This window comes from Meles meles, chromosome 20, assembly GCF_922984935.1.
Source record: "Meles meles chromosome 20, mMelMel3.1 paternal haplotype, whole genome shotgun sequence".
Taxonomy (NCBI): domain Eukaryota; kingdom Metazoa; phylum Chordata; class Mammalia; order Carnivora; family Mustelidae; genus Meles; species Meles meles.
The window spans coordinates 15,239,242-15,261,229 of NC_060085.1; the positions used below are offsets into that span (position 1 = coordinate 15,239,242).

The 21,988-nt window shown below is 46.6% G+C and overlaps 1 protein-coding gene across 5 annotated transcripts in view; it reads left to right on the plus strand.

The window, feature by feature from the left end:
- GATAD2A (GATA zinc finger domain containing 2A) overlaps positions 1-21,988 on the plus strand; it is a 107,608-nt gene that overhangs the window by 53,527 nt on the left and 32,093 nt on the right. For 4 of the 5 annotated variants that reach the window (XM_045990958.1, XM_045990962.1, XM_045990957.1 and 1 more), the window contains exon 3: positions 14,154-14,422. In XM_045990958.1, coding sequence (XP_045846914.1) covers positions 14,154-14,422 — 269 coding nt within the window. The remainder of the gene's footprint in view (positions 1-14,153; positions 14,423-21,988) is intronic. The other variant, XM_045990960.1, reaches the window with a different exon arrangement.

Consider the following 21,988-nt stretch of genomic DNA (forward strand, 5'->3'; position numbering starts at 1 on the left):
TGTGTTTAGGAATCTGAGGATCATTAAAGTTTTGTCTTTAAAATGTTGATGGTCAGACGCTTTGGTGGCTCAGTCGGTTAAGCAGTGGCCTTAGGCTCAGGTCATGATCCCGGAGTTACTGGGATCAGGTCTTGCATGGGGCTCCCTGCTCAATGTGGGGCCTGCTTCTCCATTTCCCTCTTCTCTCCTCCCCATGCTCTGTGTCAAATAAATAGATAAAATCTTTTTTTTTTTTTTTTTAGATTTTATCTATTTATTTGACAGAAATCACAAGTAGACAGAGAGGCAGGCAGAGAGAGAGGAGGAAGCAGGCTCCCCGCTGAGCAGAGAGCCCGATGCAGGGCTTGATCCCAGGTCCTGGGATCATGACCAGAGCTGAAGGCATAGGCTTTAACCCACTGAGCCACCCAGGTGCCCCAATACATAAAATCTTTAATAAAAAATGTTGATGGTCACCACTTAAGTGTGTTAAAGTTTCTCCTGTCCAGGTTAACTTTGTTAAATATATCCCCCAAAAGCATTAATTCAGAGACATCATTTACAAGTCTTCCGCTTTAACAAAATCTGATTGTAAATGTGTGTTTATTTGTAAATGTGAAAACTAGAGGTGCCAGTTCCTTTTTAATCTTTTTCATTCTTAACCTGTTTCTCTGGATGGTTCTTGAACCAAGGACTAGAGGTAACTATTAATAGATGATGTCGTGGCCTGTGTCAGATGGCCCCCCACCCCCTTGATGGTAACAGGCTTACATTTGATGGGTCATTAGGATTTCAGATGGTGTGCAGTGTGTGGGCACACCTGGGATGTTAGAAGTACTCTGTTATGAGGAGGCTGAGATGCTCCTGAACTTAACCTTCCCCTTTGGCTCCTAGTCCAAGCTGAGGACTGCAGTTACAAAGGGTTTCCCAGAAGGATTAGGTAGAGAGCACTTGTAGGGGCTGGGATCAGAGAAGTCCCCCGAAGAGAGTGCCTGTGCTCAGATTGATTTGGTTGATGGAGTGACTGGAGGCACTTGATTTTAAGTTGTGTGTATGTGTCTTTGGAGCATCCTTTTCCATTTCATGGCTCTTAGGGCTTCCTCCCACCCTTTCCTTTAGGATCCAGTTACAGATTCTAGCCCTTCTCACTCTCACAGGCTGATGGCTGGTCCTGACTTCCACCCCAACCCCAGTCCTTGGACTCCTGAAGGGTTCCCAGTGCCCAGAGAAGTCCATGTGAGGCCCTGCCATCACCGAGAACCTCTCAGACAGAGTATAAGTGGTCTAACAGGATTCCTTTTCCTTCCACACAATTTCATCTCATTTAAAAAAAAACTTTAAAGTTTTGATCTCCTTTTATTTGGTTTCATTTACTTTTCCTGGAGATGGGTTTTCATGTTCCTGTATATTTTCCACTTCATCTTTTCTAACATTTTTCCTCCCTCCTCTTTTTTTTTTAAGATTTTATTTATTTGATAGAGATCACAAGTAGGCAGAGAGGCAGGCAGAGACAGAGAGAGGGGGAAGCAGGCTCCCTGCTGAGCAGAGAGCCCAATGTGGGGCTCGATCCCAGGACCCTGGGATCATGACCTGAGCTGAAGGCAAAGGCTTTAACCCACTGAGTCACCCAGGCATCCCATTCCCTCCTCTATCTTTACAAGTCCAGATTTTGTTCTTGGGGCCCAGCTCCAATGAAGCATTTCTAGATTGTTCCCTTCTACCAGGACGAACTCCTTTTCTGGCGTTGAGTTGTAATATAAAATGGTGATTTAACACATGCATTTCATAGCCTTTATAAGGTCTATGCTCCTCCCATGAAAGCGGGGACCCTGAACTACTCTTACTCCTACCCTCCAGAGAGCAGGTACCTCTGGGTTACTGGTCTCTTGGAGAGGTCATTATCTGGTGTGGTATCAGCATTTGTTAGGAGCATGTCAGCATCTACATCCTGCTGAGCGGGATCGGCTGTGAACTAAGAGATGGGAGTGTCCTAGGTAGTTAGTAACACCAGGCTCCTTGTGCGGCAGAAGTTCCCTTCTGGGTTTAGGCATTACTCAGATAAACAACAGTAAAGAGTGGTTAGTTCTTTGTCCTCTCTGGAATCTTAGCTTACTGTATGCACAAAGTAGTAGAAATGAACATGGTTGCAGTGCTGGTGATTTCAAAATGCTCTCCTGCTCCAGCCAGGTGTGAAATCATTAGTCTTGGGCAGGGATTGCGGAAATGTGGGCTAAAGTAGCTGAGGTGCATGGGGATTTATGCGAGGCCCTGTGGGGTTCTGGGTGTCTTTGTGGTGATTCTGGCCCCCAAGTCTGATCTCATTTTCAAACTTCAGGGTTTTCCTTTTTGAGACAGGTGGATCAGAAGTTGGACACTGATCACTCATAAGAAATGCTGGTCTTTTGCTCAGAATTGAATAGGGAAATACCTTTTCTGAGATAATTGGGCAAGATTTGGAAGTGGGAGGAAGGGATTAAAAACTGCACATGTGTGAGTGCATGTATGTGGGGGGTGCATGTGTCTGTGAGTGTGCATGAGTGTGAATACACATATGTGTATATGTGTAGTACAAAGTTCCTTGGTGAGCTGTAGCTTTGGGGAGTTGGGAGGTATCTGTCACTGCCCCAGTTTCCATGTCCTCCTACCAATAAGGTATCCGCTGAGTGGGGTCAAATGATCCCAGATCTGGGTTATTATGTGTTCCCTGTCCCTTTTCTTCTCTTCTCACTTCCCTCACCCTCCCCAGCATCCGGAGCTGAGGCACTGTGGCCACTGGAGGTTGATAGTGAGATTGTCCAACTTGTGAGAAACCTTTAAAAGAGTGACTAAGCCCCTCCCAACAGGACAGAAGAATTTGTTGGTCATGTGTTTCATTTTTATAAAGTGGTTGTCCACCTGGTGAGCTGTGTTTGCTTCTTTTAACACAAGGGAGAAAGCTCAGTAAACTTGCATTGAGACCCCAGGTTAGGGGTGAAGTGATATGCCCACCAGTCAGGTCCAGTGTTCACATAAAAGCAGAATAGAAGGACAAAAGTGGTGATTCAGTGGAGTCCCCAGGAGGGTCCCTGGGGTTCACTTGGTGTCCCCATGCTGGGCTAGGCTATGGAGCTGCAGCTCTAGGCAGAATGTACCAAATGAAGGTCATGATTACAAAGAAATCTCTGTCCATTCTATGGGGCAAGACACAGGGTGCAAAGCTATGACAGTGCTACCTGTCTGCCTAGGACCTGCCCTAGAGTGGGGCGCCTGGGGGGCACTGTGGTATGGATCTGCATCCTTCTGGTCCCCAGGAGGGGTTCTCCCTACCCCCTTCTTGAAGTTTCCCTGGCACAGATGACCCCTTTCCTCCTAGCCCTCAAGGGTGAAGGCAAGTCCTGGTTACCTGGAGAAGTTGGTTGGGCCCTGCAGCTCCTTTCCTACTGCAGGACATCCCCAGGGACTCCCTGGTCCTTCAGCAGGTTAGCCCCAGTGTGTTCAAGTCACTTTGTGTCCCAGCTCAAGCATCACCATTTCAAGAAGGGCTCACCCCAGCCCATCTCCTCCCAGCCCTGTGCCCATCAAGGTCCTTCACATCCCTGTGCTTTTCCTTAGAGCTTTGGTCTGATGCTCAGGTATGAGTGCTGAGGAACCGCTTGCATTTGTAACTGGGTTAAAGTTCCAGCCACTGCAGTAATTGAGTTTTATAGCACATAATTTCCTTATACGATGGACGTATTTATCTTGAGAGTGTGTAGGGCTTTCAGGATGGTATAAAATAGTGAGACAGACTAACCCTTTGGTAAGCTCTCTGCACTCAGCACTTTTTGAAACTAAATTTCTTCTGACTTATCAAAAGGGGTAACCTTGAGTCCTGGGCTCAGATTGAATTTACATGTTCACGTCCTTTTTTGAAACCTCTTTTTCTCTGTAGTCAGTTCTCTGATAATGCTTGTTTTGGAAAAGCAAGATTTGTTCCAACACTATTGATATATTAGGACACAATTGGAGCACAACACATATGTATGATTTTGTCCAGGAGAAATGCCAAGTTCAGGTTAAGAGGTTGGGGAGCTATGACCCACAACCTGTGGTCTGTTTTGGTAAATAAAGTTTGGTTGGGACAAGGTATGCCCATTTGAGGACATACTAATACAGCTGCAGAGCTGTGTAATCAGGACAGAGACAGAATGACCTGCAAAGCTGAAAATATTTACTGTGTCCCTTTAAGAACAAGTTTGCCAACTCCTGCAGTAGGTGAATCCAGAAAATTGCTCCCAGCTGAAAGAGCACCTGATAGCACACAAAATGGAAATGCACACCTCAGATATGCACCAGGCCCCCTCTAGACCATACCATTTTCTCTTGGGGTCAGACAGCCTCATTCTAGCATGCATGTCACAGTAACTCAGAAAACAGCCACAGCAAATGCCCGGTCTTCCCTTCAGTGAGGGGCCAAGGCTTCAGGTAGCATTTGTGTATTTCTTTGCTGTTTAACATGCTACCATTTAAAAATCAGGTTCCTGTCTTTTTTTTTTAATGTCATGATGAAGTTTTGGGGTGTTGTGTACCTAATCCTGTTGTTCTGGTAGCCCTGTGTTTTTATTGCACAATTTTGCTATATGCCATGTTTTTAAGAAATGCATACATGTTGTGCTCCAGAACTTTTAATGTACTTAGAAAGCAAACAGCGAAAGATGTGATCTCATTCAACAACATAAAGTTGTAATCATTTAATATCTCTTCTGGACCTTGTGGGTGAGAGGTCAAGCCCAATTCTGTACTTGTGAGGAGCTCCCAATATCCTTTGGAAACCTCACATGTGACTCTGGGTGGTTAATGGAATCTTTCATTTGGGACTGCCTGGAGCATGGGCTTCAGTTCCCAGCATGTCTTACCCATTTGCTGTGTGACTACAATCTGCCTCAGTTTCCCCACCTGTAAGGTGGGGACCTTGCAGGTGGTTATGAGGATCATTTGATGTGATCTGTGTGAGGTAAAAGCTCAGTGTTAGGTGTTTTGCTCTTAAAAGTAAGAGACCCCACATTTAAGGTAACAACAGAGGAGCAATAAACTTGGGTCACAATCTGAGGATCTCAGTGTTGAAATGGGGTTGAGATGTCTGGACCAGCACCCTCTCCCCTACTGGGAGCTCCTCTTCATAAAACTTATAGTTGTTCATTCATCAGATGTCTGTCGTCTGTCTGCTGTGTGGTGGACACTCTTCTCTTCCAGGGCTAGGGACAAACAGGAACATTGACACTGAGACACAGCTGTCATGTAGCCTGTTACCTGGTGGGTGGTGGTGACATTTAACTGTGGGGTCCCATAGCTCCTGGCTGCAGGGTCCCCCCTGGCCTGGCCCTGGGCAGCGCAAATCTTAATTCCCTCAGGCGCAGTTCCCTGTATTTGAGGATGGGTGCTTTATCTTCCTCCTCATTAGCACCTGCATCATTTTAGCTGCACTATGTGCTTATCACTCCAGATGAAAACAAACCATTTAAACATGATTTAACAAAAGGCCTTTTGAGGGGCACCTGGGTGGCTCAGTGGGTTGGGCCTCTGCCTTCAGCTCAGGTCATGATCCCAGAGTCCTGGGATCAAGATGGCCTCACATCGGGCTCTCTGCTGGGTGGGGAGCCTACTTCCCCCCTTCTCTCTGCCTGCCTCTCTGCCTACTTGTGATTTCTCTCTTTGTCAAATAAATAAATAACTTTAAAAAAGAAGGCCCTTTGACTGTGTAGTGGAATGTTCACAATGGGCAGCTTGTGAAAGTGCCAGGTAGAAAGGAATGGTGGACCTGGGTTTCAGACCCAGACTCTTCACCTACTGAGACTTGGATTTCCCTGCCTTAGGTGACATGCTCATCTTCAGCAAGCAGAGGCTTGTTGAGTAAGTGTTGAGTGGCAGCTATCACATACCCCAGCATGTGTGGTTCCCCCGCCCAGGTCACAGGACTGCTATACGGAGGGCCTACCTAGGATCCTGTTAGTGTAGGTCTTTGAAGACCCAGGGACCTTCTAGCTAGGCAGCTGGACCTAGGGCCTTTTTGATGGTGTACAAGAGAAAAAACACCTGTATTTTTGGAGTATCTTAGGTTTTCAGATCCCTAACTGTTAAAAACCAAGCTTTAGTCAGTGAGTAGTCAGACTTAGTTGTCCTTTTGAGCAAACCTGTAGCACAGGACTCATGTGGCTCCCTTCTCTGCCTGAGACCCTCCCAGCCCAGTGGCTTGACCCTCTCCTGCCTAGACCATCTCCCTAGATTCCTGTTTCTCTCTCAGCCTTAGTCTATAAGGCTCTATCTCTGTATACTCAGCTTTCAGAGAGTTCGAACACAGAGGGTTTGTTTGTTTTTTTTTTAAGATTTTTGTGTATTTATTTGGGAGAGAGAGAGATCATAAGTAGGCAGAGAGGCAGGCGGGGGGGGGGGGGAAGCAGACTCCCCACTGAGCAGAGATCCGGATGCGGGGCTTGATCCCAGGACCCTGGGATCATGACCCGAGCTGAAGGCAGAGGCCCAACCCACTGAGCCCCCCAAACCCCCCAGAGGATTGTTGTTGTTTTTTTTTAGATTTTATTTATTTGAGAGTGAGAGTACGAGCAGTGGGGGAGGGCAGAGGGAGAGAGAAGAGAAGCAGATTCCTGCGGAGCAAGGAGCTCGATGTGGGGCTCAATCCCAGGACTCAGAGATCACAACCTTAGCCAAAGGCAGCCCCTTAACCGACTGAGCCACCGGGGTGCCCCTGAACGCAGAGTATTTAATGAAAGTACTTGTTTGCTTCGTTTTGACCTATAGAGCAAATGCCAGGAAGCATACATTATTTCATGAGGCTAATTTATAGAAATGTAGGTTTAACTCAGTAGCGTGTACTGAACCTGTATTGTTTTGCTCCACACTGAATATGAAGGTGAATGGGAAAACAGAGTTTCTCCATGGAAGAGTTTAGCAAGCTGGGAAGAGAGATGAAGCTGCTGAGTAGTATAGGGGTTGTTGCTGTGGGCAGTCTTCCTGAGGAACTGGGTGAGACCCGGCTTTCCTCAGAGTGAGCCCACACTGATGGCCATGGCCTGGCAGCCAGTTCACAACTGGTAGTCCAGGTAGAAGGTGGACTGTGGGGAGGAGCTGAGGGGTCTGGGTTTATGGCTTAGAGCTTGAGAGTCTCTTTAGTGACACAGAGGGTAGACTCTTAAGCTGCATAAACACTTGCTCATAATGGACGGGAAGGTCGCAGCAGCATCCTCTCTCAGTGCACTGAAGGTTGCATGTTTGTCTTATGTTCTTGGTTCTTCCTGTTGGAGGAGCCAGCCTTGTGTTTCCCTATGTTACAGAACACCCTCCCTCTGGCTTGGGAGCACTTCCCTCCAAAGGGCCCTCTTCCCGTCTCATTCCCACTAGTCCTTTCAGTTTTCAGCCTCTGCATGTTGGAGTGTTACTTTATCTAGCTCTCTGTTTTATCTTTGTGTTCTTTGAATATAAGACTGAGATGAAGTCATCCTTAGGAGAAATAATTTCGTACAGAAATGTTTAATACAAAAAGTGAAAGTTTCTTAATCTTCAGAAGTGAGTGCTATGGCTTTTAGCCCAATTTCATTCACTTTTGATTTTAGTAAGCCTTTTCAGTATTTTTTTTTCTGAAGATTAAAGCCTTTTAAGCCATGTGTTTATACTATTTATATTATAATATTTATACATAATAAATATTTTGTCAAATATTTTACTTGTACTATTATAGTTTATACTATTCTGCACTTTTGTTTTCTCATTCAAGTTATTTCTAACATCATTATGTGTGTCTTCACTTAGTATGTCTATGAAGTATGGGTAGGGAAACTGAGGCATAGAATAACAAGATCCTTCAGCCAGTTCCCTGAGATCTGGCTTCTGTTCTCTTTAGTATCTGATAGTAGAGGCTGACTGTTGGAATCATCCTTCTATTTCCCAAGTTAAATTGTATCCCTTATACTCAGCCTTAACAGGGTTTGACGTTTAAGACTTGAGAACTGGCATCTTTAGTATGAGTTCCTTCCAGAACACAGCCACTTCATTCCTGCTGCTATTGCTTAGAGAGATATATCAGAGAGTGGCTCAGGACTCGAACAGAGGGACGCCTCTGTTCTGGAAGGGAAGACATGTGCTTGTCAGCCAGAGGCTGCTGGCACCAAAGTACAGCTTAGCTGTTCTTTTCCCTGGCCCCTCCTCGGGTCTTGGGTTTGACTCTCAAGAATGTGGGGAGCCTCCAGAGAGTGGGTAGAGAGTGTACGGGTCTGGGACTCATCTTCCCGAGCTTCCTCAGGCTGTTCGGGAGAGTGGATGGGATTCCTGGGTTCAGGCAGGAGACAAGGGGGAGGCCATGCAGGGGGGCATCACAGCCCCAGCCTAAGGATCACCAGGGCACAAGCATCCACCTGCACTTCGCATCTGCTCAGAGGCACTCTGTTGGTGGGTGCCTGGCTGAGTCCTGATAGAGCTGCCCATGCAGCAGGGCCTATATGTTGAGTGTGGAGATTGGCTTGTGCCAAGTGAGGCCAGTGTCTGGATCTTGGCACTGGATGCATCACAGGCCCTTCTTCCTTCCTGACAGGAAAGGGTGCCCTGTGCTACCAAGGACAGTGGCTGCCCCGTGTGCAGGCCTCTACATGTCAGCAGACACTCCTCAGCCTCTCTCTGTGGCTCTGGTAGACCCATACTCAGCATGTCCAAACTACCCCAGTCCCAGCCTTCTCTCAGATCTGTTCTCTTCTCATCCCAGAAAATAATTCCATCTTTCCAGTCGCTCAGGCAAAAACAAACAAAGCAGTTCGTTCGTTCTTTCTTTCTTTCCTTTTTTTAAGATTTTATTTATTTATTTGAGAGAGAGAGAGAGAGCATGAGAAGAGGGCGGTTCAGAGGGAGAAGCAGACTCCCTGCCAAGCAGGGAGCCTGATGCAGGATTGATCCCAGGACTCCAGGATCATGACCTGAGCCGAGGGCAGTCACTTAACCAGCTGAGCCATCCAGGTTCCCAAAGGCTTGCCTCCCATCCAGCTGCTGGCATGTTGTGTTGTCGATATCCTCTAAAGTATCCTTAGTGTTTGGCTGTGTCTCCCCACTGCTCAGTCTCCTTCTCATCCTGATCCATAAGATACAGAAGCCTCCCAAGACTGCTTCCCCCACCACCCCCGCTCTAGTCTGTCCCCAGATCAGCCAGATGATCCTTTAGAATAAATTGGATACCCCCCCCCACCTGTCCATGCTCCCCCTGAGGGCGTTCCACACTCAGTACCCTCTTTCACCCCCCTCCTCATGCTCTTCTCTCAGCTCTGGAAAGAGCACCCCAGGTCCACCTTTCAGAGCCTCAGCCTGTTCACTTTTCCTAAGCATGTATCACTAAGCACTTTTCTCATGCCTGAAACAGGAGTGTTACTGGTAGTATTCCTGCTGGTGTGTTAGTAAGTGTGAGTATAAATAATATTTCCAAGTACAGAATGATAATGCCTTAGGGTTATAGCTCCCATGACTTGTGTTTGTTTACTTTTTTTTTTTTTTAAATCATCAGGAGACATTTACTGGTGTTAGGTGCTCAACTTGTGCCAGGTGCTTTCATTGGTCTCCTTAATTTGGTTTAAAAATTCTGGTTCCTACATCATTCACCCCTTTGGAGTTGTTTGAGAACAGGTTTTTCTCCTCTGAGGTTCTCAGATCAGTGAGACAGTGGGATTTTACTAAAATAAAGTAGGGGCTGGCTCAGTTGGCTAGACAGGTGACTTTGATTGACTCTGGTTGGCTCAGGTCATGATCTTGGGGTTGTGGGTTCAAGCCTCATGTTGGGCTCCATGCTCATTGTGGAGTCTGCTTGGGATTCTCCCCCCAACTTGCATGTGCGTTCTCTCTCTCTGTCTCTCAAATAAATAAATAAATAAATAAAATCTTGAAAATAAAGTAGCCTTAGGGCACCTGGGTGGCTCAGTGGGTTAAAGCCTCTGCCTTCAGCTCAGGTCATGGTCCCAGGGTCCTGGGATCGAGCCCCACGTCGGTCTCTCTGCTGAGTGGGGAGCCTGCTTCCCCTTCTCTCTGCCTGCCTCTCTGCCTACTTGTGATCTCTGTCAAATAAAATCTTAAAAAAATATATATATATATATTGTCAAAGCATTTTCCAAAAAAAACCCCAAACAATAAATAAAGTAACCTTCGGTATAGGCAATTACAGTTTGCACTGACCCAAAGCCCCATATCATGATTTCGCCTGTGATTTCGTAGCCCCTTTGTTCTGGGGGTTGCTTTGTGGGTATGCCTGTGTAGCCTCTAGTGTGGCTACAACCTCCTTCTCGGGGTGAGGAAGATCTGGGCTTCATCCTGCCGCCTCTCTGCATCCCCATCCCTGTCTGAAGATGTATTAGAGCAGGCTCTGTGAGGGGCTGAGGCCACCTGCGTTCTAGCCTTGCTTCCCAGGTCGCATCCTGTGCCTTAGGCAGGCTTTTGCAGACCTGGGGGCCTCAGCTTTACAGTGGGCATGCTGCTGTCAGGATATTCCCCTACCAGCATGGGGTCCCCCTTAAGTAAGAGGGAGCTACTCTTTGTGGGCTGGCTGTTCCTGAATGGGCCTGTGGTAGAAACTCTGTTGTCTTTCCCTTCATTCCACCCTTACTGGCCAGGGATGTGAAGCAGATCCTAATTTACTATCACACTAATCCAGCCTCTTTACCTGCTCTTTAGAATGTATTCTAATATACCTCCTCACTGTTTTTTGCAGAGATCATAGGTCATGCTTCATTCCTCAAGGCTGGTTTCTTCCCTGTAGGTTTGTGGCTGATCCTGGGTTCATGCCTGCAGGTGTTGGCCCCTTGCCCTAAGTGTGGGAGGTGTTGGGGGCGGGGGTGGGCGCCACTGATCCTTCATGCTGCTAGGAGGGAGGAGCTGCTCTTTACCAGCACCTGCTGTCCCTAGGAGCACATGCCCCTTGTGGCCTCTAAGACAGCCACCTTGCATGGAACAGGCTCCACCTAAGGCAGGACAGGGGGTGGGGTGCAGAGCTGGAGGCACTCTGTGCCATGGTCGGCCCCGTGCCCCCTCCAGCTATGCTGGTCCTTCCTTTGGTGTGGGAGGCATGCAGCAGCCCCCCTCCCCAGAATCCCCCACCAGAGCTGGAGGGGCAGGGCATGTGTGCAGTGCCAGGATGGCTGTTAGTTCTGGGCCTAGGGTTGGCAGAGTTCTAGCCCCTCAGCTTCAGAGTGAGCTACCCTGATACTGCACACAGAACAGGCTATGTTCTGGGTCCTCTGCTGGGAACCCTAATCAACTACCCAAACTGGAGTGCTGTGGAGGACCCTATGACCCAGAGTGGTCACTGGGGCTGGAAGGAGCAGCCCTGTGGGTGTGAGGCTCTGCTCTGCCCGTTTGCCATTTCTTGTTTTACACCAGTGACAGTGAAGTGAGGTCACCTGGGCACTACCTTGCCAGTCTTGTGACTTGGCACACAGCAGTCTGGTTTGGTTCCCCCTCTCCCCTTATCTATGTGGGCAGTTGAGAGGAAAGACTTCACATAGGGTCTGGGTTTAGATGAGTTTCATGGATTGGAACCTGAAATTTACAAGGCCAGAGACTGTGCTGGCTGGCAGGGTGGTTGGGTGGGTGAGGGTACCAGGCTGGAGCAGAGGCAGAGTAGGGGGAAGCATGAGGGAGTTTGAGTACAGAATTGGGGAGGGCATCCTCCACATTGACCTTAGTCCCGCTTCTCCTCCAGTGGGTACGGGGCCAGACTGGGAGCTTCTCCCTTAGGGACAGAATTTCTTCTGACTAGTGGGGACCTTCTTTCCCTTTTTTCTGGTTCTGTCTCCTGTCCTCTCCTGTTTGATCCTGATAGGCTCCTTTTTGGTCTGGGGAGCGCAGCTATCTGCTATCCCAGGCAGCTACTGAAATTGTTCCTCTTGTCTAACTCCCAAATGTTCAAGGGGCTCCTGTTTTAGGCCGTCCCCAAGGAAAGATGACCCATGCGCCCGCAGTGAGAGAGAGGAGGGTGACTGACACTCAGGACAGTGACTTATCTGCAGTCTCACAGAGACAGGGCTGATAGACTCAGTGAGCAGGCTGACCGGGTTTGTTGTGAAGGCGTATCAGAGGACAGAAGCCAGGGACGCCTGGGTGGCTCAGTCTTAAGCATCTGCCCTTGGCTTAGGTCATGATCCCAGTATCCCGAGATCAAGTCCTGCCTTGGGCTCCCTGCTTGGCGGGAAGCCTGCTTCTCCCTCTCCTACTTCCCCTGCTTGTGTTCCCTCTCTCGCTGTCTCTTCTCTGTCAAATAAATAAAATTTTTAAAAAAGGAGGACAGAAGCCATAGAGTTTTAGGCTAAGAGGGACATGGGGAGCATCCTTGTTTTCTCTGAGCCAGTCAGGAGACCATATCCACACAGAGAATGGGAGGAGAGGATGGGCGGGATATTTGGGGGAGGGTGACTGGGACTGAGCAGTTGGTACGGGGTTGGTGGCAGGCACGGGATAGGATGCCAGGAGGGGTTGGGGCAGATGAAGGTCTTGTTGGTATCCTGTGCCCTTGAGCTTCAGAGTTCTCCAGCCCCACCTTCCTTCAGCATGGGTGGGGAGCACCCTGGGGGTGACATGACCACCAGGAGACTTGGTCCTTTTGACTCCTTTGTACTGCCTGTAGTAGCAGATATCTGAGTGCCCCCGCCAGGCCACACTGGCCTGACGTGTGTATATGGGCCACTCTGCCTCCTGAGCCAGCAGCATGAAGCAGCTGTCCGTTTCATTCCTTTCACTCTAAGTCCAACCAAAGGGGCCCTTGGGGCAAGGCCCTACACTACTGCTCATTTGTGGAATTGGCTTCTAAAGAAGATTGTGAGTGAATAATCTCAGGGTGTCCCGTATATGATGAAGTGGCCCCTTCGTTACTGTGTGTTGCCCCCAGCCTCCCAGAAGTTGGGCTCTGGGACTGGGAATGACTGGCCTTGTCCAGGATAGGCCTCCCAGGGTATTCACTGATGAGGAAACTGAGGTGCCAGGTGCCCTGCCTGTGGACACAGAGCCTGTGCCTGTGGACACAGGTGCCTTCAGTGTAGGTACACCACAGGTATGAATTGAGATTCTCTGAGCCCACGGTGTATTCCTCCATGGGCCCCATGTTGGTAGACTAGATGCCTACTATCCTGTGTAGAACTGGCACTTTGGGAATTCTGTTAGAGCCTGGCAGCTATATTCTTTTTTGTCCTCTCACGAACTCTGGCTTGGCTTTTTAGACTGACTGAACTCTTGTTGCAGTTTTATTTCCTGTGTTCTGCCTTGTTGGGACATCAAGGCTGGGCTTGGAGTGGCCCCTTTAAGAGCAAGTGCCTGTGTCCCAGACTCTGTTGTGGAATGCCAGCAGCCTCCCTGCAGACAGACATCACTGCGCTGTCCTCCGTCCTGTCTCCGTGAGGGTTAACAACACTTCAGCTTGTTGTCTGGAACCGGTTCAGACTGGTTTTCTGGAAAGTGCTTTGTCTCTCAGACTGAATCCTGGGAAGGGTCATGTGGAGCCCAGTGATGTCATGGGATCAAAAACTGACTCAGCTGTTTTTTTTCCCTTCTTTTCTTTCTTTAAATCAAGATATGTGTGTGCTGCAGGTACAGGGTGCTGGCACAGTGACGAGCCAGCTCTTACTCCACTCAGAGTTTACCTTGCTGGCAGTCAAAGGGTTAAACGTGACCCCCAGAGGTGAGCAGGGAGTGAGGAGCCTGTCCCTCACTAAAGGGGAGAAAAAGGGTCAACCTGAGGCAGTGCTGGGCTGGACCTGGGCATTGACCCTGTTCCTGGGACAGCGTGGTTTCCCTTTGCCAGATTACAGACACCTCCAATCCAGGGCAGGTACTCAGAATCCCAAATGCAGGGAGTTCAGATCTAGAACAGTTTGCCTCTGTTTGCTTTTGAGTCTAGAGCACAGAGGATTACCCTTCCTTCTGATAAGGAGCCACTTTCCATTGTTCTTGTCCAGGTCCCCAAAGGTCTCAACTCCCCAGATGCTCCACTGATCCTGCCCAGCCTTCCCCAGGCAGTGAAGAAAGGTCTTGGGCACACTTTGTGGGTCCTGGATTTGTTGTGCTTACTTCCGCTAGCAGCAGGTGGCAAGGAAAACTCTCCAAGCTGACACTCTGAAAAAGTTTCTAAGAAGGCAGCAACTTGGTTGTGCCAAGTTTAAATGTCATGTTTTCTCCTTCTCCCAAAGTTCAGAATGACTGAAGAAGCATGCCGAACACGGAGTCAGAAACGAGCGCTTGAACGGGACCCAGCGGAGGATGATGTGGAAAGCAAGAAAATAAAAATGGAGAGAGGATTGTTGTCTTCAGATTTAAACACTGACGGAGACATGAGAGTGACGCCTGAGCCAGGAGCAGGCCCAGCCCAAGGGTTGCTGAGGGGGGCAGAGGTGCCGACCGTGGGCAGATGCGAAGGGCAGGCGGGTGACGGGCCCGTGGACATGCGTACCTCATACAGGTGAGCAGGAGGGACCTGGAACCAGGTCTCCTGGGTGTGAAGAGGTGGTGAGGAGATGGGGATGAGGCTTCCCTTCAGGCGTTCAGGAAGCAGCTTTGGTGAGTTTTGGAGATGGCTGTGGGTTCTAGTCCTGGCATCGCTGTGCTGTCCTGGACAGACCTCCCCACTGGGGCCTGGATGTCAGTGACAGAGGGTGTGGTTCTCACAAGAGGAGAGATAGTATTCTCCATCAGCTTCCTTGTAAGGCAGCAAGTCTTCACTAAATTCCTACCTCTTGTCTGTTCAACTGATGCTTTTGATTTGTGGGAAAACTCAAGAGTTTTCAATTTGAATATATCTCCTTGCTTTGTAGATTTGGGGTTCAGGAGAACAGGGGTTCTAAGCTTCTTCTGGGTCACTGGGCTGGGGCAGAGTCTAGAGTCCAGCTCAGGGATACCTTGCACTTGTGCCACCACTCCTTAGAGCCAGCACGTTAGGAGGGAGGAGATCATTCTGTTCAAGTCTCCTGTGGTGTGGTGTTTTGATTTCTCCTTAGTACTGATTACTTCAAGAGTAACTTTCCTGATCCTCAGCTTTGTGAGGTTCTTAAGGAAAAAACTTGGAAGAATTAAGACTCAGTGTCGTTCCTATCATAGCCCCCACCCCCAATTTCTTCACTCAGAAACATTCTTTTCTTGTAAAGAGAAGTCTGGGCCTAGCATCTACTGTTACTGCTCCCCTTGGAGGTCTGATGAGAGAACCATTCTCTCCAGAATGTTCACACCTAGATGTCTTTTGAACCAGATATGCCACAACGGGTGTGTGGCCCTCCTGGCCCTCCCTCACTGACTCCCTGGTCCTCCCTTACAGACTCCTTTCCAAGTCTGTTTGCCCTGGGGTGGGGGTAAGGGTAGCAGGTGCAGAGCCAGGGAAGTTGGGAGCATGAGTGTTGATTAATTCAAAGGGATGACTCTACCCTGCAGTCTTCATGTTAAATTCATTTTGGAGCCTAGATTTTCAGAATCCTGCAGATTTCAGAGGTCATTTAGCCTGACATTTCTCAGCTTTGACAATTCTTAACCTCTCTGAGATAAATGGGAGAATCCAACCCCTTCTATGGGGAAAGCATTCAAAGTGGGTTGGGGGGTACTTTCTTTTTCTACTACCCCAAAAGGCCTTTTTCTGTCTGGCTCTGCTTTTTGCTCTCCCTGTTCTAAAACCAGAGGCCTCTTGGAAAGCTTCAGAAATAAAATCGTTAAGTCTGGGCCTTTCCTTCCATCTGACTTGGTCCTTAGTGTTTCAGGTGCTGTCTCAGGTAGCTGAAGAGGAGGAAGAGCCCCTGTTTGTGAAGATCTGCTGGGTTCTTCTTGTGTCTGGGCTCCTGGTGTGCATTTTCTCCTGTAATCACCTTCCTTCTCTGCAGGGCAACCCAGCAGATTATGAGGGAGAGATTACCACATCTTTCTGTTGACAAAGCCTGGGGCTACATTTGGCCTTTGGGCCTCTTGCTTCCAGACTTTCCCCATTATGCCTATTGACTTCCAACCCGAGGTTACTTGGACAGTGTGGTGGGTTTTTTTTTGTTTGTTTGTTTGTTTTTTTGAGGTCGGTGGGGATGATATCCTTATGATACAAAGGAAACAAGGGAGCAGGGATCAGAGATTAACCCAGGCACACAGGGCAGGGGTGATCCTATAGGACTAGAGACTCCCCAGGGCACTCATGGAGCAGTAAGAGAGTGTGGAAAGAGTTTGGCTTTGGTGGCTGGTAGGCAGAGTGGGGGTCACATTATATTCCCTGACTGATCTTGAGCAGATGGTCTTTCTGTTTCTTCGTTAGTAAAATGGGTGGTAGTCTCTGCCTTGCTGGTTATTGGGTGACAGATAGGTACCCAGAATTGGTCCTAGTGTGGGAAGTATTGGTGACAACTGTCCTTCAGTCTTCACTCAAAATAAGGTGGTCCACATGTAGAGCTAGTATGTCCCTGAGTTTCCACATAGAATATTCTGTTTATTTAAGAAGTACAGTTATGAGTTTTGACAAAAATCATAGGATCAGGTATACCCCACAACTATTCTAAAACTTATCTGTTCTGGAGTGCGTGGCCCCAGCTTCTGTGTTAGAAACAGGTGGTCTTTGAATCCTTCCTTGTTGAGTGCATCTGGCTTGAGAACATCCCTTTAGGAATCTCTCTGTATCATGGTGTGGTTGTTCCATTGGTTCTCAGGTTAGTGTGAAATCCCACATTGGGAAGATCAAAAGGGACAGCTGTACTAACCATAGTTTAAGTGGGTTGAAGCTCTTCAGCTTCAGGTTCATTGAATCTTGTAAAACTAACAAGCAATTTTAGATGGTTCTGAGAGAATTTCTTTTTTTTTTTTTTAATTGAGATATAGGACACATACTGAAAAGTGCGGAAGGGTGCTACTTGATACATTTGCCCAAACGTGAACACATCCTTACAGCTTGATTCAAGAAACAGCCTTGAAGCCCCTTTATGCCTGCTTTTTGTCACTACCACAAGGGTAACCAGTTTCTTGGTTAATGGTATTACGCAGTCTGTACCCTTTGCTTGCTTTCATTCAACTTAGTGTTTGTGAGATTTATCTACATTGAGTTTAATGGTAGTTAATTCATTTTCATTGCTGCATAGTATTTTGTGTCTAGAATTTCTGTTAGGCTTTGTTTCACAATTGCCTCGTTTTCTTTCACACTGTTTTGTGCCTTTTTTTTTTTTTTTTAAGATTTTTAAAATTCATTTGAGTTAGAGTGCACGCAAGTGAAAGCATGAGTGAGGGGAGGGTCAGAGGGAGAGGGAGAAGCAGACTCAGGGCTTGATCCCAGGACCCCAGGGTCATGACCTGAGCAGAAGGCAGACATTACCTACTGAGACATCTGGGCGCCCCTCATGTTGTCTTATGACTCCAATTGGGCCTGTTGAAGACTAAAAGGAGTTTCTGGTAGCTTCTAGGAGAGATAATTTTCTTTAAGGAAGTGGCTGATGAATTAAAATCACCAAGATAAAACTTTTTTTTACTACATTGGTGTGATGTGTAGCATACATAGGAAGACCAAAGGGTAAAATCAGTTCTTTCCCTCTCAACAGTTCCCCTCTCCATCTCTGGCAGCTTTTCTGATTTAGGCTCCCAGTTTGTGTGTATTTTATTTTCAAAGTAAATCAAAGCTGGAAGGTACTTTCCAGCAACAATTGAGTGAGGAGAGATCCCCCCTCCCAACTATAAAACAGGACAAAATAAGCCCCAAAATGTCAATCATTTCAGCACTGTGGAAATTGATCTGAGAAGTGTTTGTGCTTAAGGAACTACAGAACTTTGGGTAAGAATAGTGAGAATATGTGGCATTTAGCCTGGGGCTCTTTCCATGCCCTCTCCCCAGTTCTATTGCTAGGGAACGTCTGCCTGGCAGGTACAGGCTGTGAAGACCAGCCCCTTCTCTGCAGGGGTGAGAAGGGGCTCATTCGATTTAGGAGAGTTGTGAACAGCAGCCCTGGGACCTTGGCCTTATTGGTTGGAGTGACAGTCTTAGAGGTGGGAAATGGGGAAGGACAATGACTCTATTAGCCCAGGATTGCAGTCATGGTTGGGGCAAGACAAAAACTATTTGAAGAAATAATGTTCAAGGACATATGTGAGGAGAATTCCTGCTCATTCAAAAAGCTCAACAGTCCTCAAGTAGTAGAAACACAAAGTGATCTATACCTAGACACATTATAGTCAAGTTGTTACAAGCCAGAGAAAAAGAAAATCTTAAAAGTAGCAAGAGAAAAAGGGCTCATCACATACAGGGGAGCATTCATATGATTAACAGCCAGCTTCTCACCCAAGATCGTGGAAGCCAAAAAAAGCTGAATGGTATTCATGAGTGCTCAAAGAAGAAAACTATCAACCTGGAATTCTGTGTCCAGGAGAACTCCTTCAGAAATGAAGGCAAAAAACATATTTTCAGATATAGACCGAAAGAATCCACCACTGGCAGACCTGCCAGTTCTTCAGGCTGAAAGAAAATGACATGTTAGTAACTTAGATTCCCAGGAAGAAAAGAGCACTGGAAATGGTAAATATGTGGGCTAACATAAAAAACTTTATTCTTATTTCTTCTTAAAACACATAACACTATGTAAAGTGTTAGCTGTAACTAACACTGGTCATAGAATAGACAAAAATAACCATTTCATCTCTCTGGAAATTGACCAAAGCATACCGAAGTCTGTTGTGTTTATAATGGTGACAGATATGTCAGAGAATAGTAGTACAAAACAGGAGGAATGAAATGGAGCTCTATTGGGGTAAAGTTTTTCTACACTTTACTGGAATCAAGTTAATATTAATTTGAAGCAGATTGTGGTAAATTAATAAGATGATCATTGTAATCTGTAGAGCAACTATTAAGAATAACTTTTTTTTTTTTACAATGCTTCTTTTGAGTATTTATTAAGACCCACAAGTAAAGTGAAAGGAATGTTTTTAAGCCGTTATCAGCAATTGTGAACACAATCCAACGTGTTCTTTGATGTTCTGCTCACATCTTCTAGCTTAACAAGCACTGGAAACAGCCAGCTTCTTCAAATGATCCATGAACACCTGCAGGCTAACGTCATCAGTTAGGATGGGTGCTCCTGTTTCCTGTCCCCAAGCATACAAGTTATTGTGTGTCTGTGATGGGTTCACTTTGGACAAAAGGAATCGAGCCTGGCTGCCTCCGTGCTCCGTGTTAATGTAACGCGGCATTGGGAAGCGTGCCTGCAGAATCTCTTGGGCATCATCCAGCGGTGCCTGCAGGAGGTGCTTGAAGTTTTCATACTCAGGCATGTCCTGGTACCCAGCTTTATGCCACAATACAATAAAAAAAGAAATCAGAAGAATTTAGTTGCATACTAAGTAATGTTTAACACAAGCAGACTGTCAATGAGGAACAACAAAAAAGGAATGTATGTACAATACAACTAGCAAAATGACACATGTAAATCCAGTCAGATCAATTATTATGTTAAATGTGAGTAGTCTAAACACCCCAATTATAAAGGCAGAGGTTATCAGACTAGATTTAAAAAAAAGCAAGATCCCACTTAATTGTATATTGTCTCTAAAAGACACTTCTTAGGTTTAAGGATGCTTTATCTTTTGGTAAAATAATAGGAAAAGCTATACCATAAGTAACCATAGAAAAGCTAGAGTGATTGTTACCAATGTCATATGAAATTGACTATAAGACCAAAAAATAGTACTAGAGCCAAAGAGCGACATTTTATAATAATCTAGCAAGGAGACAGACATACCAGTCATAAGTTTATGTCAACCTAAGAATAGAACCCCAAATACCTGAGGCATAAACTGATAAGGTAGTAGAAATGACATTTTATCAATTATCGTTAGCGAATTCAATATTCCACTCTTAATTGGTAGAGCAACTAAACAGAAAATCGTTAAGGTTCTGGAAGACTCAAAGAGCATTGTTGATCCATTTGGCCTAACAGGAATCTATAGAGCACTGGTGACTACAGAAAACATAATACGTCTTTATACATGCTCATGGAAGATTCTCCAGGGTAGACCAAATGCTGGGCGATTAAACAACTCTCAGGGATGGTTTTTGTTTGTTTGTTTGTTTTTAAAGAAAAAAACCCCACAATAACAAGTGTTGGTGATGTGGAGAAGGTGGAGCCCTCATACTTTGCTAGTGGAAATGTAAAATGGCATAACATTCAGCAGTTTCTTACAAAGTTATACATGGACTTACCACAGACCCTGCATTCTATCCAAGGAACATACTCAAGAGAAATGATGAAAACGTGTCCACACAAAGACAGGTACATGGGTGTTCACAGCATAATTCATAATAACTAAAAGATGAAAACAATCCAGATAGCCAGGCAAAGATAGATAAAACATGCTATAACCATGCAGTGGAATACTATTCAGAAATTTAAAAATGAACTCCCGATCACGCAGCAGCATGGATTAACCTCAGACTCCCCATGCTGGTGGGGAGACAACAGACCCAGAGACTGCATGTTGTATAATTTCATCTATAGGGAATGTCCAAAAAAAACTTACTATAAAGACAGTGATCAGTGGTTGCCTGGGGGTGGGGGTGGGTGGGAGCAGTGATTTAACATCTCATGGGCACAAGGGAACTTTTTGAGGGTGGTGGAAGTATTCTAAAATCAGATTGTGGTAGAGGTTGCACAACTCCTAAGTTTATGAAAAATCATTGAATTATACTACAGTGAATGAATTTTAGGGGTATGTAAATTATACCTCAATATGGACATTTTAAAAAATTAGTGAGGTTAAAATTGGTTTTTGTTTTTTTTTTTCTGGCATCCATAAACGTGCTCATAGAAAAACAAAAATCCACAAAGGTGGAACTTGAGCCTAATGGTTTTGTGAGACCAACCCAAAGGTCAAGGGCACATGCCTGCCCTCCTCCTACCCCACTCCAAGTCAGGGTTGTTAGAAGAGGCTGGAGTTGGGTTAGGCAGAGGAAGCTATGTTGGGTTCTCTGTTTCTGTGATAAATAGATTCTACTCCTGTACTTTCCTGTAGAGAGTCTCTTTCTTTCACAAGTTGTTGATCTTTAGAAATAATCTGGGCCATGCACAGGTGAGAACAACTCCCCCTCCCCCCCCCCCACTTTTGGGTGGAGAAGCATTTAACTCACTAAAACATGAGCCTCTTCTTTAGAGGTTGTGCACCTGAAAGATAAGGACTGGGTGTCTTGTTAGTCTGGGCCTTGGTGAGGTATGTGCTCCATCAACAACCACCCCCATGCTTTACTGAAAACATGTATGTATATGCCTTTTTCTGAGACATCGGCCCTTCCTGGGTTGTTATTAGGCCAGGACCAGGCTGACTCTGTGACCCACATTGTGATAGTCCCTAAAAGACTGATGAATTACAGACCTGTACCCCTGAAACAAATAACACATTAATATGTTAATTTAAAAAAAAAAGAAATGATAGGACAAGGTGTGATCACAGCTACTTTCTGGTGTACTATAATACGAAACAATGTGCAGAGGTCTTGGAGACAAAGACTAGAGATTAAGGGGTATAGCTCATTGGGGACGGAAGTCCATGGGTGCCAAAGCAGACCCGTCTCTACTTCCTCATTTTATCTGGGAGGAAACAGGGGTGAGGCTCCCTGGGTCCCATGGGTGAGCCAGGGGCAGTCAAGTAGGTCAGCTTCCATTTCTCAGTAGCCTGCTACGTGGGCCTCAGTGAATGTGGGGCAGATGTTCGGATGACTTCCCTTCCTGGGTTCTGTTGGGGTGTGTGGCCTTTGAGTAGCTGCATATCTCCCTCCTCTCTCCCCATCCCTCCTTGCATCATGCATCTGATTTGCTACAGGTCAGGGCTTCACTCAGACTGAGGGCCTGCCCCCTGGATAGAGGGGCTCCTATCTGCCACTGAGGGGTCCATGGCCTACTGGCAGTAGTGTCTGTGCCATTAGAGCTATTCCTGGCTTGAGTTTTTCTGGCTTTCCACCTCCCTAAGTCAAGCACTTGCAAACTTAAGCAGACTGAAAATGCACTGAAAGCGCCCTCTGTTTACCAGGCCTGCAAAG